This window comes from Sardina pilchardus, chromosome 18, assembly GCF_963854185.1.
Source record: "Sardina pilchardus chromosome 18, fSarPil1.1, whole genome shotgun sequence".
NCBI lineage: Eukaryota > Metazoa > Chordata > Actinopteri > Clupeiformes > Clupeidae > Sardina > Sardina pilchardus.
In genome coordinates this window covers 32638669-32655535 of record NC_085011.1, presented here as the reverse complement: position 1 = coordinate 32655535, position 16867 = coordinate 32638669, and the positions used below count along the sequence as shown (strand labels likewise).

General features: G+C 40.6%; 1 protein-coding gene across 1 annotated transcript in view; it reads left to right on the top strand.

Moving 5' to 3' along the window:
- Positions 1 to 10712: 10712 nt before the first annotated feature.
- Positions 10713 to 16867, top strand: part of tm9sf3 (transmembrane 9 superfamily member 3) — a 55304-nt gene continuing 49149 nt past the window's right edge. The window contains exon 1 of the mRNA XM_062519240.1: positions 10713 to 10895. Within this exon, the coding sequence (XP_062375224.1) occupies positions 10800 to 10895 (96 nt within the window). The 5' untranslated portion in view covers positions 10713 to 10799. The remainder of the gene's footprint in view (positions 10896 to 16867) is intronic.

The following is a 16867-nucleotide window of genomic DNA, read 5'->3' as shown; positions in this document are numbered from 1 at the left end:
TAATGACCAAAAATACTACATTTGTTGTCCTTCATTTGTAACAATGTTTTTCCGCAACCTTTGTAGACTATGCGTGCAACTTTTCCAAGCAGTAGAAGTAAACTCATTCTCCTTCGCCCGCTCTCGTGCGCACTCAATGGACACCCACCCTCGACATGCACATTTAATCTAGATAAAACATTCACAATCGTGAACATAATGACGCACAGAAGACGACAAGCTAAATTACTGTTAGATCCGTTTAGCATCATTAGTAGGCTATGCTGCAGATATTTGATTAAAACTCTTGCATTCAAGTTGATTGACCATCTCAATACCAATGTTTTTCAACTCCAAGACTTAAAGGGGCCTGTCCCAAGGAGAAAAAGTATTAGCTTACCTGAACAGAAACTGAACAGTCCAACCAGTAGAGTATGATAAACTTAGCCTGCTACTTTGTTTACAATATTTCGAGGCTTCAACCAGAGCTGAATTTAAGAGGTGGAGTTATAATATGAATAGTAGCCCTAGGCCATAATCTGCATAAAGATTGCTGTTGTGAATGTCAGAAATGTCAGTATAATGTAGGCCTATAATAGAGTAATTAAAAAGAGTAAAGTAAAAATATTCACCGTATATGACAGGAGAGCAATAAAAAGGCGATGCAATGAAAAATATGGGTGCACCTACATTTTGTGCCGGTACGGTAGTTGCTAAAACATGTTTTGTGACAAAAGAGTAGAGAGCTAATATTTGGGACTACACTTTTTAAGAAGTGTGTGAACAACCTTGATTTTTTTCAGACAAATCTGTGACGGTCGAGTGGGGACATTTGTACGTTTGACATGGAATAGGGAGGGAAAGTAATCTCATCGCCATCTAGTGGTTGCGTTCCTAGAGGCTAGCGGGAGTGGAGGGGATTTTCTTTTAGAAAAAATATATCTCGGCCCACGGTAGGAACTTAGTTAAATGCCTTCAATATGCTATGCATTTAGGTCAGCTCTATTGCTTCTAGTGGTCATACTTTAGTTTTTAGGATCAGTTTAATTGTTTTGAGATTGTTTGTAACATGGTGATAACGAACTACAGTAGCTACAGTAGCATTTGACGTCACCAGTTTGGGCGCTTCATCTCCAACTGATCAAAACGGCAATTTGCTTAACTGGCTTTACATATTTTTGTAATAACAGAGAGCGATGTAAACCGCGTGGTAATTAGTTGATAACTTTATTGTTACTTTGAGGCTACCAAAGGACGCTGTAGTTCTATTCCTTTCAATTATCCTTTTAATTTCCGCGTGTTAGCCGTGGTAGACTACTGGTAGTTCATGTCCAAAATGGCACTTACTTTTGCTCTGACGTCACGTGGGATGGGTCAATAGCTGGTGCCAGTAATTAGCTGGTTTGAATTGCACTGAGCTCAATGAGAATGAAACCAGCTAATTAGCTAACAGCTAATAACTGACATAAAGCATGACAAACTCTTGGTATGGTGAAAGGTATAGTGTTGATGTGGAGTTATTTTAATTCCAAAGGCCAAAGGGACTTCATCAGGGTGCATAGTGTCCTGGATCCATGAAATAACTGGCCTTTAAAATTAAAAAATAAAAATCCTCTATGGGAATTTAACATGGGCGTTCCAATAGGCATGACCCCTGTATTTTAAGGAAAACATTTATCTATTTACAATACATATTTCATTCACAAAGAAAATTGATGTCCTTAAAGGGACACTTCACCGATTAGAGTATCTTTAGAAAACCAGTCATGTTTTTGAATGGTCGTGCATCATTCCCTCAGTTTGCCTTGAGATGGGAGAAATACGGATTTCAATGAAGCTCATGAATAAGACTTCCTGCTTTCAATTATGTAAAATGATGATTTTTACATCATTGAAAGCAGGAAGTTCAACCTTGAAATCCTTATTTCTTCCATCTCAAGGCAAACTAAGGGAATGATGCACGACCATTCAATGACTGGTCGTGCATCATTCCCTTTAAAGGTTGAATATTTCCTCATTGTTTCATTTAAGGCATTAAGATCAATTGCCAAAAGATGATTTGATATTTAACCTTGCCCGATGCCTTAATCCCAAAAACAGCAGACCCTTTGAAGTAGCCCACTGGCAATAAAGTTGTCTATCCGAACTTAAGTATAATGGCTAACAGATATTTATGCTTTAATGGCTGGGGAGTTTTTAATAAAATGCCATTTTTTTCTGGTGAAATTTCAAAAACACACAATGTACTTTATTTACAGGGACTCGAACTCCGGTCACCCGCATTGACTGCATGCAACTGCGCCATGGTTATTGGCGCCACATTACTAATAACATTACCTAACGTAAAATGACGGCTATTTATAGGGCCAATCCCATTTCTAATTTCTACCCCTACACCTTGCCCCTTGAAGCGGAGCAACAAGGGGTAGGGGTTGAAAGTCAACCCCTACGAATTGGGACACCCCTTCAACAACCACATACATCATCAGTACTCTCCGGCAGCTTTTACGCAAACATACACGACACGAGGAGCATTCGGTAGAAATACAAGATGCCGTCTGCAGCCTGCAGCTGCGGTGGTGTCTATTGCGTGGGCAATTGGAATGACACGCACACCATTTGATAGAACACAACTTGAGTTGTGTTCAACAATTATGTTCAACAATTGTGTTCAACAATTTAGCACAGACGCTCGCAATTCTTGCATCACCATGCATCATCCATGCTCATACCCCTCCGTTTGGAGTGTGCCCCTGAAAAATCTCCGTTTGGAGGGGTATATAGCCCTACCACTTACCCCTACCCCTCTGTCTTAACGGAAATTGGTACATCCCTACCCCTACACGTGAACGCGCAAAGCGGAGGGGTAGGGTGAAGGGGTGAAATGGGATTGGGCCATATTTTTGTCTGAAACAGTGGCGCTTCAGCATCAAAATGTCAGCATAGAGATGCACATTTCGGATTGTTTCGAAACCTCGACACAATTCTGGCGCAATTGCTTCGAACGCTTCGTTGTTTCACAAAGCCTCGTTCGCCCATCCCTACTCATTAGTTGGGTGGGACCAGGCACGGTGAGCAACCCGCGGTCAAAAGCCAGAAACCATTACATCATAGTATGTAGTAGGCCTATGGTAAAATGACAGTGACGGCTTGTGGACCTTAGATGAAATGCCTAGCATTTACTGCCACGTTTGTTACTCTACATCAATTTTGCACAATTTTACTGCATAAAAGGCGTGTGATCAGTGGGCATAGGCCTAGACTAGTTCAAATGACTCTGTACGCTTAGCCTGCTGTAGATAGTCCTTCAACCAGTGTTCGAATTACCATAGGGCCCGGTAGTGCACCGCCCCCTTAGTTCTGGCCAGGGCACTACTAGTTCTGCTCGAAATCACTGTCTGAGGGGGCCCACTTAATTCATTCATTGCCAAGTTGCCAAACCATAAATGATAATGGCCGGGTTTCCCAAAATTGTTAAGAAGCTCTTAAGTGCTAAGAACTTCTTAGGAGCGTTGTAAGAATGTTCTAAGAACGCTCCTAAGAAGTTCCTAGGACTTAAGAGCTTCTTAACGATTTTGGGAAACCCGGCCAATCTACGTTTCCCCCGCTGGTTGCAATGTGTATTTCCCCCCAGACTGCAGGGGCACTGCTCCGCATGTAGCCTCCTGCCGTCCGATCTCACCCTCCCCTGACTCGAATAGACCTCTGAAGTTCGCCTACAAAAAGGATCCAAAGCTGCCATCTTTGTCCATATAAGGAGATCCGGGAGTTAATTGAAGCTAACTGCCTATGGCAAGTTGCATTGTAAGTTAGCTTTGGGGTAGCAAAGATCAAAGTGTGCCGTCTTCACCTGCCGAAGATCACAGTATCCACTAGAAGGCAGTGGACAAAACTGTGTAGTGAAAAACGTCTGCATTTCAAATGTCATCATCCCCGCGAGTGTTTAACAGGTACGATTATTGAAAATCCCCATGTTATTTTCCCATAGAAAAAATCTCAAGATACCGGATCTCCTTATTTGGGCAAAGATGGTGGCTTTTTTGTAGGCGAACTTCAGAGGTCTATTGTGATTAATTTTGCGAGAGCATTGTTAGCGATTGAGCGAACTACAGTAGCAGCAGACAGTGAAAAAAAGTAAAAAAGGAATGAATAACTTCATTAGAATTAGATATTAAAAAAAAAAAAATTGTTACAGAAATGTCATAGACTAACACATGGCAATGAAAAGAAATCTAGATTTGACCAACTTTGGTTTTACTACCACCGCAAAAAGACAGCGGGAGGAAAGCCCACCGCCACAAGTCCAGGAAGAGTTAGCGGAGGCTAGCGTGAGTCTAAATGATGTGCAGAATACAGAAAGAAACACCCCAGACAATATCCCAAAAGTATGGTCAGCCAGCCAGTTCAAAGAGTGAAAGGAGTGATATCGGTGGATTTGTTGTCGCGAAGGGCATGTTGGCTGTGCAGTTTGTAAAGAGGCAAAGCACCTGCTTGGAGCTGAGAAGGGGGTGCATTTGTCCACTGAGTGGATTAATGCTACAGTAATTGCTGACCAGGCGAAGCATATGCGTAATAAAATATACAGACACAGAGACAGTGTTGCGCACAAGCAGGCTGAAGAAATTGCAGAACAACAAAAAAAGATGTGCTCACAAACATTATAGTTGATGCTACTTCATGCGATTTCCAAGAAACAGAAGCTTCCTTCAGAACGGCCTACTGTATTGCGAAAGAGAGACTTTCATTCACGAAAATGAATCCCTTGGTCACATTACAGACACTAAACGGGGCTAACATGGGCAAGATACATAGATCCGATCATACATGTACAGAAATGTCAGTTCATATAGCTCATGAAATGAGACGTAAAATGATCTCAAGTCTTAAAGCTGCGAATTCGCCCATCAGCATCTCCATAGATGAAAGCAGCACACATGGACGGAGTTATCTAATAATTTATCTTCGGAGTGATATCAGTGGCAAGGGTGATATGGAGAATATGTTTTTGGACTTGGTTGAACTGAATGGTTGTGATGCTGAATCAATTTACAATTCTCTTAGAGAAAGTCTACGAAATGCTGGGTTGGATGATCAGTGGTTGAAAAGCCAGCTGATTGGGATCGCAACTGATGGGGCTTCGGTCCTCACTGGGAAAACGTCAGGACTGGTATCACGGCTCAAAAGCGATTTCCCCACAGTTCAAGCAGTGCACTGTTTAGCCCACCGGCTTGAACTTGCCGTCAGTGACTCACTCAAGGTCGTAAGTGGATGTAACCATTTTGAAACGTTTGTGTCTAAGCTAGGCTATATGCTGTCTACCACCAATCCCACAAAAATAAAAGACTTCTAAGAGAAGCTGCCCACTTGATACAACATTTCTGCAAATAGGGCAGATTTTCACAATACGCTGGGTCTCCAGTAGTTTAGTGGTCTCCACAAGCAACTTGTGAGCAAAGGCTTTGTAGCTGACCTTGCATGCATGAAGGATGTTTTACGTGAGCTTCAGAGCCTTTCGCAAAAACTCCAGTGAAGAGACTTAACCTTGATCCAAGCAAGCCAGGAGATCACACAAACTATTGAGGTGTTACGCGCAATGAAAATCTCTGGCGGTAAATCCTCGCAGGCTGCTGAGGAGCGCATCGCAGCTGGAATGTTTAAAGGAGTTCAGCTTGGAGAGCGCAAAGAGAAAATAAACAGGCAACAGTTTTACCAAGCTGTAATAGACTGTCGAACCAAACGCCTGCCCGACTCAGATCTAGTAAAGCTTCTGAAACCACTGGACAAACAGTACTGGCCAGCTGATCGTGAGGAGTTGGTTTTGTATGGAGAACACGAAATTCGCAACCTGGCCAAGCTGCTCGGTGAGCCAACCAGGCAGGCTGTCGAGGAGTATAGGGACTTTAAGATGCAAGGGGCAAGGGAAGGATACTGCCTCAAGAAACTTGTCATCGCAGCCAAAACGTTTTTACCTACTTCGGCAGAATGCGAGAGAGGATTCTCTGCGCTTAATGACATCGATGACAAAGCCCGAAATCGCTTAAGGGAGCGCAGCTTAAATGCGCTTCTTTTTCTATGGACATACAGTATTACTATAGTTATTCATTCAATCCAAACATAACTGCTCTCTCACTTATTTAGGGTTAGGGGTTAGTAACTAGTTAGCAATAACAACTTTGTTATAGTCGTATGGCAAAGGTATGTTTTTCCCCTGTAAAATCCGGGAAGTTAACTGAACTGAAATTATTTGAGTACTGTAAAGCCTGGGAAGCTAACTTATCTGAAATTATTTGAGTAAACCGGATGCCTTGACATTTGAGTTTGGCAACTCATTTAATTTGAGTGTAAATAAGTCATTCAACTGGAGTTATTAGTATATTGTATATTAGTATATTGCATTTTGTGTTGGGATAACTTAAAGGAGTCAAGTAAACTACACTAATTTTATTCACCTAATAACAACTTGAGTGAATTATCATGACAAGTAAGAATTATGTAGGCCTACACACGAAAAAATGCAATGTACTCAATGTGTGAGCTATCATTTTCTATGGATTATGTGGGTAAATGCTTCTTTGATTTTCTAATAAGTATTTGTTCTCTCAGCTGTTAATTGTGGCTTCTTACTGTTTACCAGGTGATGGGCAAAAATATTGTGTTGATGATTTTCAGAATATGGTCAGATATACCAGGAGAAGCCCATTCTCAAAATATAAAGAACATTTTGAAGTTCACTTTTTCTTCGCCTAATGCAAAGTTGATTGCGTTTCCCAGTTTGACTTTGACCTATAGTCACTTGAAAGTATCACAAAGTTGAGTATCCCAATGGTGTGATTGAGCCTCCTATTGTCTGTCTGTATTGTCTCTTGGGGAGATACAGACGCATTATGCATGTTTACATTGAGTAACTATATTACCCCTCTTATGGGCAGGATATGAGCTTCAGGAGTAAAGATTTCAGGATTTTTTTAAAGGTTTAAATTTATATTACATGAATAGGATTACTGCAGAATGATGGTAATTGTGAAACATAATATTTATCACCATGGCAGTACTGGCCATCATGATATACTGTATCTTCAGATTATCATTACGTCTGTCAGAAGCATTACAAGTGATCTAAGATTTTAAAATCAGCCCACAGGCCAAGTCTGTTATGGATAGTCATCTGCTTGATGGTGTGTGGTGTCAATGTAAATAACACAATAACATAACAGCTATAGTATAGCCGTAAATATAGTTTAACTATTGCATTTAAGATTCAATTTCAGTCAAGATTAATATGTGATAATGTGTTTAGAATACTATGGACAGTGACATTCTGGAAATGTAATGTGTGGTCAGCCATTTCTTATTGTGAATATACTTCTTGCCATGATTACTTAATTGAAATGAGTGGCATATACAGTCATAGCTGAAAGTGTTGGCACCCCATGCAATGAATAATGTATCATGAATAAATAAATGTTCTTCCTTAAAAGACTGGGGTCATACGTATTGGGACCCCTATGTTAACCCTATGTTCTCAACTCCCATAGAGGCAGGCAGATTTTTATTTTTAAAGGCCACTTATTTCATGGATCCAGGATACTATGCATCCTGATAAAGTTCCATTGGTCTTTAGAACTAAAATTGCCCCACATCATCACACACCCTTCACCATACCTAGAGATTGGCATGGTGTTTTGTTCAGTTAGCCTATTAGCCTGTTTGATGCTCATTGAGCTCAATGCAAATCAAACCAGCGAATAAGCCAACTGAACAAAACACCATGCCAATCTCTAGTTATGGTGAAGGGTGTGTGATGATGTGGGGCTATTTTAGTTCCAAAGGTCAAGGGAACTTTATCAGGATGCATAGTATCCTGGATCCATGAAATAAGTGGCCTTTAAAAATCTGCCTGCCCCTATGTTAACCCTTTGTGTTAAATTCCCATAGGTTACATAGGGGTGCCAATACATTTATTTATTTATGATACATTATTCATTCACATAGAAAGTTGGTGTCCTTAAAGGGATAGTTCGGGTTTTAAGACACGAAGTTATATGGGTTCCCTGTCAGCAACGTTGTGCATCAGCACTGACTTACCCCCCGACAGCGTCCTGTGAGCTGAGATCCAGCCGGTTTTTGATCGTTTTTGATGCCGGACTATTTTCTTCAGCAAGTTTCTGGGGTCACGAAAGTAAAGTGTTTTTCTTCTCAAAACCATATGCATTCAACAGAGTGATATATTTGCACCACAAAAACGTTGTCCAGCTGTCAGTAGCGCGCAGTGATAGGAATCGCGAAAAATAAGTAAGTGATAACGAGGTTTGAATTTTTCCTGGACAACGTTTTTGTGGTGCAAATATATCACTCTTTTGAACGCATATGGTTTTGAGAAGAAAAACACTTTACTTTCGTGACCCCAGAAACTTGCCGGACTACTTTCTTCAGCATCAAAAACCGGCTGGATCTCGGCTCACAGGACGCTGTTGCGGGGTAAGTCAGTGCTGATGCACAACGTTGCTGACGGGGAACCCATATAACTTCGTGTCTTAAAGGGATATTCCGCCATTTTTGGAAATACGCTCATTTTCCACCTTCCCTCGAGCAAAACAATCAATATTTACCTTGTTCCCGTTCATCCAGCCATTCTGTGAGTCTGGCGATACAACTTTTAGCTTCAGCCTAGCATAGATCATTGAATCGGATTAGACCATTAGCTTCTCGCCTGCTAGCTTCATGTTTAAAAGTGACTAAGATTTCTGGTAATTTTCCCATTTAAAACGTGTCTCCTCTCAAGTTAGAAAGTGCAATAAGACCAACTGAAAATTAAACCTGGCGTTTTTCTAGGCTGATTTGACATGGAACTACACTCTCATCTGGCGTAATAATCAAGGCAACTTGCAGCTACTGGCACTACTACTGCTTGTTGTCTATGGGGACTATTTTCAGATGCTGCGTAAGATATCACTGCGCCTATGGTACGTTTGCAAGTTGCCTTGATTATTACGCCAGATGACCTGACCTGTACTCACCAAGCTCCAAGCACCTGACCTCTGTGGTTAAAAGCTGGGGGGAAAGCATGCCATCCTTCATGTGCCTTCTTCTGTTGGCTGCCTATACCCGAGCACCACTGCTTGGATGGGGAAAAATGCCTTTGCCATACGACTATTACAAAGTTATTACTACTAACTAGTTACTAACCTCTAATCCTAAAGAACTGAGAGAGCAGTTATGTTTGGGTAGAATTGATAACTATAGTGATATGTCCATTAAACATAATTTGTCACAACCTGGTACATTAATGAAGTCAAATAGCACCATAGACCACCATCTACAGTTCTACATTTTCGCCATAACATTAAAGTATTACAACATGTGCAGCAGTGCACTGTCTCTCCCTATAAGCTTTAAACTTGGCTTGACTCATTCCCATAGATAGGGGTACTGATTGATAGAGGTTTTGGAATGCTATGTTATGTTTCCAATCTGATATTCACTTTGAAAACTGGTTCTCTTTAGGCGGAAATTGTTTTTTTCATGTTCTAGGTCTGTTGTCTCTTATACTGTACAATAAATGTTAATTCTGACACTTCAGCAGACATCCCACGAGTGTTAGCTTTCATTCCATACCATTTTTATCTATATGGTCCTTGTGGTTGTGGAGATATTCAACATTTATCGTTGGCATGTCATGTTGAGCAGGAAACCAAAAAATTGGCCTGAAATTGCTTGCACAAGTCAAAAAAAAATTGTTTTTGCTTTACAACCACCATAATATCTTATCTATGGGTGTCTTCTAACTAAAAAAATAGGTTGACCGCTTGTACCAAAACATGTCCGCAAAAGTCTTAACGGAAGCCCTTTTCAGAATTGGCCCCCTGACTATACCCGAGATGTCATGTGTGATAAAGAAATGTTTCGTGTTGACCTTTTTTCAGTTGCGCCTTGTGCGATGTTCAGTTGTGCATGTTACACGTAGCCTACAGTAGGCTATTTGACTATAAGTTCTGCTCATTTTCAGTTCCGAAGATAGATAGCCTATTATTAGGCTGAATACAGTTTTGTAATGTAATAGCCAAATAATTTCATAGATTTCATTTCATAGATTTCAACTGCCTATAGGCTGAATTTTGGCTGATATAGGCAGATTTGCACGTTTATAATTGCAATAAATCATTTTATAGATTTTAAAAACTGGCTAGCCTCTCTACTGGGTAGAGGCGTGTTCAAGGCAGAGGAAAGAGTGTTGTTATTGGTTTAAACTCGGCAATCCGCTTTCTGACATCTACCAGTAGCAAATCGAGGCACTTAAAGGAGGCGGGTCAACCAGCGCTGGCAAGAAACCGTGTTAGCACAGGCTGTTGGTCAGACTAAAGTCTCGCAGAGCCTTTGAAAGTCGATGGTAATCAGGCTAGCATTCTACAGCATTATGAAGAGCTGTGTCATAAGGCATGTTTAACAAGTAATTAACATGAACGTGTTGACACATTTTTTAATTGCACGCTAATGCAAACGTACATAGTAGCCTACGTAATAATACAATATTACCGGTACCAGACAGTACAGTAAGGCATTTCCTCATAAATTCGATATCGGGTGACGTGGCTGAAAGCAGGGAAGTGTTTGCCGTGTTTGCAATTGCAGCACAGTGAGATTGGTCAGACATGGTCATGTGATGGGGTTTTGCCAATCAAAGTGGTTATTTACGACAATGACGTATGAAGACGTGTCGCTAGTGCTGTCAGGGACAGAAGCAGGAAGAGGGAAGGTGGGATAGCGGGATAGCAAGGAAGGCTAACGTCCCAAACCTTTTGGAAAACTTGAGGTTAACTGTAATGATGGGATCTTCAAGATGGAAAAATACAGTAGTAGTTATACTCTCTGCCTGTAGCATGTTGTTTACAGCAAAGGCAGACGAACATGAGCACACGGTAAGACCTCAGCTAACGTTAGCCATCATATGCTCCACCATAGATGAAAATTATCGGCTTTTCTTTCAGGCTAAACACAATGCATGATGGTGTTTTGTCATAGATACAATAATTGTTTGTCGATGTGTTTGTCTATCTGCTTTGATAGCATCTGCGATTCTGTTTTATTGAACTAACTGTACTGCTCTAGGAGGTGGACACAGTATAATCGCACAAACCCCACTTGTTCACCGTGGTAGCTAGCCAGCGTTATCCTGCGTATTCCCTGATGCTATGGCTAATGAGATGCTGACTAACGTCAACGCTCAATGCGTGGATTACAGGTTCGAGGAAGCTATCATTGAATGTTAGCCAGTATGCTCAGACATGGCATGGCATAGTAACCCAGTGAGCCTTAATAGTAAGAGCAGAACGTGGATTTTATGAAGATCATTACAAATATAGATTTCACAAGAAGGTTAAAGGTTTATGTGCTAGTCTCTTTGTCAATGCTAGCCAACCGTCAGCTAGTTGGCTACATCCGGTTCGGGCCCTCACTGTGTAAATACTTCAACTGCCCAACGATATGACTATCATATTTGTTCATCCGGGAAGCTCGTGATATTTGACAAGTGTAGTATTCTTTCTACCTGGTGTCTGCCTGCCAATGAATAGGCGGTTGTCATAAACTTAAAAGCCTCTTTGAATCACTGAATCGGTGGTCACACTATTTGGCTAGCATGTTCATTTGGATGCAGCAGTTATGCATTCTGTCTCTGTATGGTGGTTTATAATAACCGATTTAGTTTGAAACACGTTAAAGGATTCAGAACTGCAAACATCTACCTTTGTGTGCCTTGAGTGAGAATACTAACCGTTTACTCCATATGTAACTCTTCAGTGATTTTTAAAGTAGAGGTGTAAAACCTTAATCTGTGGCTTTGGTCGTCAAAATCAAATGTTCGGAGACTGGATGAAGCATTGATGAAAACAAACGTTTCCTGATCTTGTGCAGTATCCAGGCCTACTTTATTTTTGGTGCTCCTTACAAAATTCTAAGCAATGACTGAGAAACCCCTGAAACTACGGAGCCACTGAAAGGTCATGGTGGGAGTTTTCTCTCTCAGCACTTTTGCGGTCCCTCAGACATAATTAACCCTACCCTCAATGTACAACATTTTCTCTCCATCCTGCTAATGTATTTATGTTATGTTGTTGTATTTCTAGACTAGAAATAGCTGTTGCCATTCACCCATTGCTGTATAGCACCTTGACACTTCAGATGGACAGTTTTACAATGCAGAATATTGTTACATTTCAGATTTGTTTTGTTAAATGTTATTGTAGCACTTCAGTCCCTTCATAGAGCAGATAACATTTCTCCCATTGCTCTCTAGTTTAAGGGTGTTAAAATGTTCTGAATTATCCCACACTGTATAATAGTCATTTCATATAAAATCAACCAGTTGAGGTATTTTTTTCCTGATCACTATCAGAATATGGTGAAAAAAGATAGGTGCACCAATATAAACCTATGGAGAAACCCAAACTATTAGTTAGTTTCTCCTAGCCCATGTACACACTTCCAGAAAAAAACGTTTTTTTTTTTTTTCTGAGAAACGTACAGAAAATTGCTCACATGAGATAGCTCTGTCAGGGCATTGTAAATTATTAGCTCATGATAATCACGTGAGATTGTGTATGTGGACATATTGAATCACACACGTAACAGTAACCAGTAACCAACAACCCATAATGCCGTACATTCGGTTTGGTATAAAGCAAGTTCATATCAGCCTATATCAAGTTAAAAGCTGGCACATAAGTAACCAGGTTAATGGAGGTAACTCCTGAAATAGCTGAAAACCAGTTCATATTGTTAGTTTGATACTGCCAACAACTTACACCAAAGACTCATGCAGAGCATACCTTAAAGCTTGTCAAACTAGCTGGTCAACTATCTACGTTGAGCTTGTCAAGCCCCATTTTGATAGTAACAGCAGAGGTTGCATCAGGCTTTTTCATTTTCCATCATTTTTTTGACAGGCTGCGTTGTGCAATGTGCATGTCACCTTAGGGAATATTAAAATTGCAAATAAATCATTTAGACATTTTTTGATGAATGAACAAATGTAGATTTTAGGCCTACTGCACAGTGTTAACCAATAGCAACAGTAGGCCTGTGGTAGTCCTGGTTAGAATGAGCTCCATTTTATTGACTCATTCTGTTCATAGCTGTGCTAGCTGTCCATCAGTCAGTAGAAATGAATTAAGCTTGGAGATGGACCTATTAGACATGGCATGACATCTTAAACTACAGTAGCCTACTTGATATCCTTGGGACAGCCCTGCTGTAGCCTATGCTGAACCAAACCTAAAACAACAAATTTAATTGCTATGGCTGGTGATGTGTGGTAACTGTCCATTAACACGGCATGCCCTTCCCCTGTGTATGGGGCCATCAGCTGACGAACAATAAGATGGGTGGCACCTAAATGATTCATGACTTATGGAAGTGATTAGGGCAAAAAATGAATTTCAAATTTCTCAAAAGAATTGTATTCCTTATGGAGCAGAGCTTGAAAAAGGAAGTTAAATCGAGTTGTTTGTACTGATGTGGTTGAGTTGTGTGTGTGTGTGCTAGACTGCGTGTTTCTATGTAGCCTATTTGATATCGTGGCTGGCTAGTAGGGGTGTGCATTGGCACTGCCCTCACGGTTCGATTCGAATACGACTCACCAGGTGACGATTCGATTCTACGATGCAAGGCGATGCATCACAATTCTCTGCACACGACAAGGCAAATTTGTCATCAGACATGAGGCAGTACAAGCAGTCATATTGAACAAAAGATTGTATTGGCTGTTATGTGGGGGGGCGGGGGGGACTAAATTGTATGAAATAAGTAACATTTCAAACCTTGGAGTATTATATTATATCCTGATATAAAAAGAGAAAATACTACAATTCTGATATTCATGACCGCTCACATTATGCATATTATTGCCTACTATTCATATTACAACTCTTTAATTCAGCTGTCTGGTTAAAGCCTCAAAATAATATTGTAAACAAAGTAGCATAGTTGGCTAGCTTATCATAGTCTACTGGTTGGACTGTTCAGTTCCCTTAGGGTGACCAAAAAAATCGGGATAGTCACAAAATACAAGCAGTTATCCCGAATCCTGCCCTAATTGTCCCGAAAAATTGTCCCTATAGCCGTGGCAGCTCCGTGACCTGATGAACATGCCGCTAAAAAGCACAAACGAGTGCACAAGTTTCAGCTGTGAGGACAGGGAGCTGCCACGAGAAGTGATTGGTGGTATAAAATGAAAGTTGCTGATGTCTGAGTTAGACAAACAACAACACATTTGTTACGTTTTCTTAATGACTTATAGGCCTAAATAGAGAATAATGTTGGCATTATGTAGGCCTAGCTTAGGCTAGTCTCATGGATTAAAGTTTTCCGTCGCTACGACGGATTCCGTCAACCGGAGGCGCTATACTACTTTAGATGTCAATCATGAGATTGATGCAGATCCGGGGAGAAAATAACTGGGGGTGGGGGAGGACGCGATGTCCCTTGCAGGCCGCAGTGATGGTTACACATCTTGTTGAACCCTGTTTTGTGATAGCCTAGGCTACAAAAGCACAGGCCTATGTTAAAACTTCGTTGTGCGCAAAATAAATAAATAAATAAATGCGTTGGTGCACCTGCGTTGATGAACATTATAGGCTACTACTACTACCACTATTAGGCTGCTACTACTATCACTACTACTACTACTAATAATAATAATAATAATCATATTCATCATAATCCTAATGATACAATAATGAACGAAAGAAAGGCCTATTGAAACAGATGAAAGAACAGTTCTGATTTCAAGACTACATTGGAGCCGCAGCCTATTAGGCTTTTGTAGGTTAAACAAGCTTTGCAGTTCAGGAAAGCTGTTGTTTTTTCAGTTTAATTAGTCTATGATTTGGGCTAATTATTCTTCATAAAAGTAAAATGAAAATAAACTGTTGTTTCGCCAGTTGTAATAGAATAGCATCACGACAGACATCCACGCACTAGCTGCGCAAAGTTCTGCGTTGTTTGCGATGACTTCTTGTCCGCACTTGCTGTGTATTTCCCCGATCTCATCAAATTAGGCTACTTAGAGGTCGGAAGTGTTGGGGAGCTTAAAGATGAATAGTCAAAAAGAACATGGCTATAGCCTACTTTCGGTCATTATTAATATTAATAGAGTCGGGGGCGCCCGAAACGCAGAGACAGATTACGGGAAAGTGCGTGTCTGCGCCACGCCACTATTAGGCTATTACAATTGTACTGTTTAAGTTTAACTGCTAATTTCTCTAAAAATAATTACAATAAGCCAACAAGGTTAAAGGGATAGTTCGGGTTTTAAGACACGAAGTTATATGGGTTCCCTGTCAGCAACGTTGTGCATCAGCACTGACTTACCCCCCGTCAGCGTCCTGTGAGCCGAGATCCAGCCGGTTTTTGATCGTTTTTGATGCTGAAGAAAGTAGTCCGGCAAGTTTCTGGGGTCACGAAAGTAAAGTGTTTTTCTTCTCAAAACCATATGCGTTCAACAGAGTGATATATTTGCACCACAAAAACGTTGTCCAGCTGTCAGTAGCGCGCAGTGATAGGAATCGCGAAAAATAAGTAAGTGATAACGAGGTTTGAATTTTTCCTGGACAACGTTTTTGTGGTGCAAATATATTACTCTTTTGAACGCATATGGTTTTGAGAAGAAAAACACTTTACTTTCGTGACCCCAGAAACTTGCCGGACTACTTTCTTCAGCATCAAAAACCGGCTGGATCTCGGCTCACAGGACGCTGTTGCGGGGTAAGTCAGTGCTGATGCACAACGTTGCCGACAGGGAACCCATATAACTTCGTGTCTTAAAACCCGAACTATCCCTTTAACTTAAACAATTCAAAAGGATCCAGTAGCGTAGGCTATGTCTATACAGTTTGCCTAATTTTTCTTCTTCAAAGAGAAAGTCGTAGGTGCGTTTCCAATAAACCAAACTTATCTAATAGGAGTCCTATGACTGACGTGTGTTCTTATAAAAACGTCTTGTCTTCCAGTTAATGTTCTTGAATGTTTATTGTAACAAACAGCACAGTTCATACTCCTATAATTGACACGACCAACACGGTCAGAAAAAACGTGGAACTCCTAACATTCATGCCGTGCATCACGTTCTTGCCCAAAAACTAAAAACTCTTAAAGTGACATGCACCTAATTAAACAACATGTCACCTAGGGCCTAATCACACTAAGTAAAGTTACACCAAATTATATTCTGACATCAGAAAACATCAGAATTCTTTAGTATATTACATTTCAAATAAATTATTCCAAATCTTCAATAACAGAGGCCTATCTGACGGTAAAATAACTGAGTTTTAATTGTTTTCATGCAGGTCTGATAACAGGTGAGGAATGAACTTTTGGAGGCATACATGTATTTTAGGCATAATGCTGGCCATACATGTATATATGACTATGATGCTGGCCCTAATCTCTGACTGAAAGTGCGCAGAATTTATGCATTTACATAACAGTAACAGTAACAGTTCTCGGGGGGGGGGGGGGGGTGTCAGTAGGCAACAGTCTGCAGTAGGCCTATTGAATAGCTAGGCCTACTTTAAAATGTGTTACTTGTAAACGGAGGGTACAATTAGTCTGTATGGCCTTATAAGGCCCTTTGATTTGCATCACTTGCGTGTGTCGATTTTTTTTTTTTTTTTTGACAAATTTTTTTTCAGTCAGATGATTTTTTTTCACTTTAATCCATGTAGTCTACAACAAGTGTTATGGAAAGATCTGACTACATCAAAGCGCTATGAGTAGGCTTGTTTACCAAAAAAGTGCAGAGGGGGGCTTTACTTCTACTTTTCAGTAAAGTTGCACGCATAGTCTACAATGGAAAGCTTTCATGGAGACAGCCGCGGTGTGCACCGAGGGG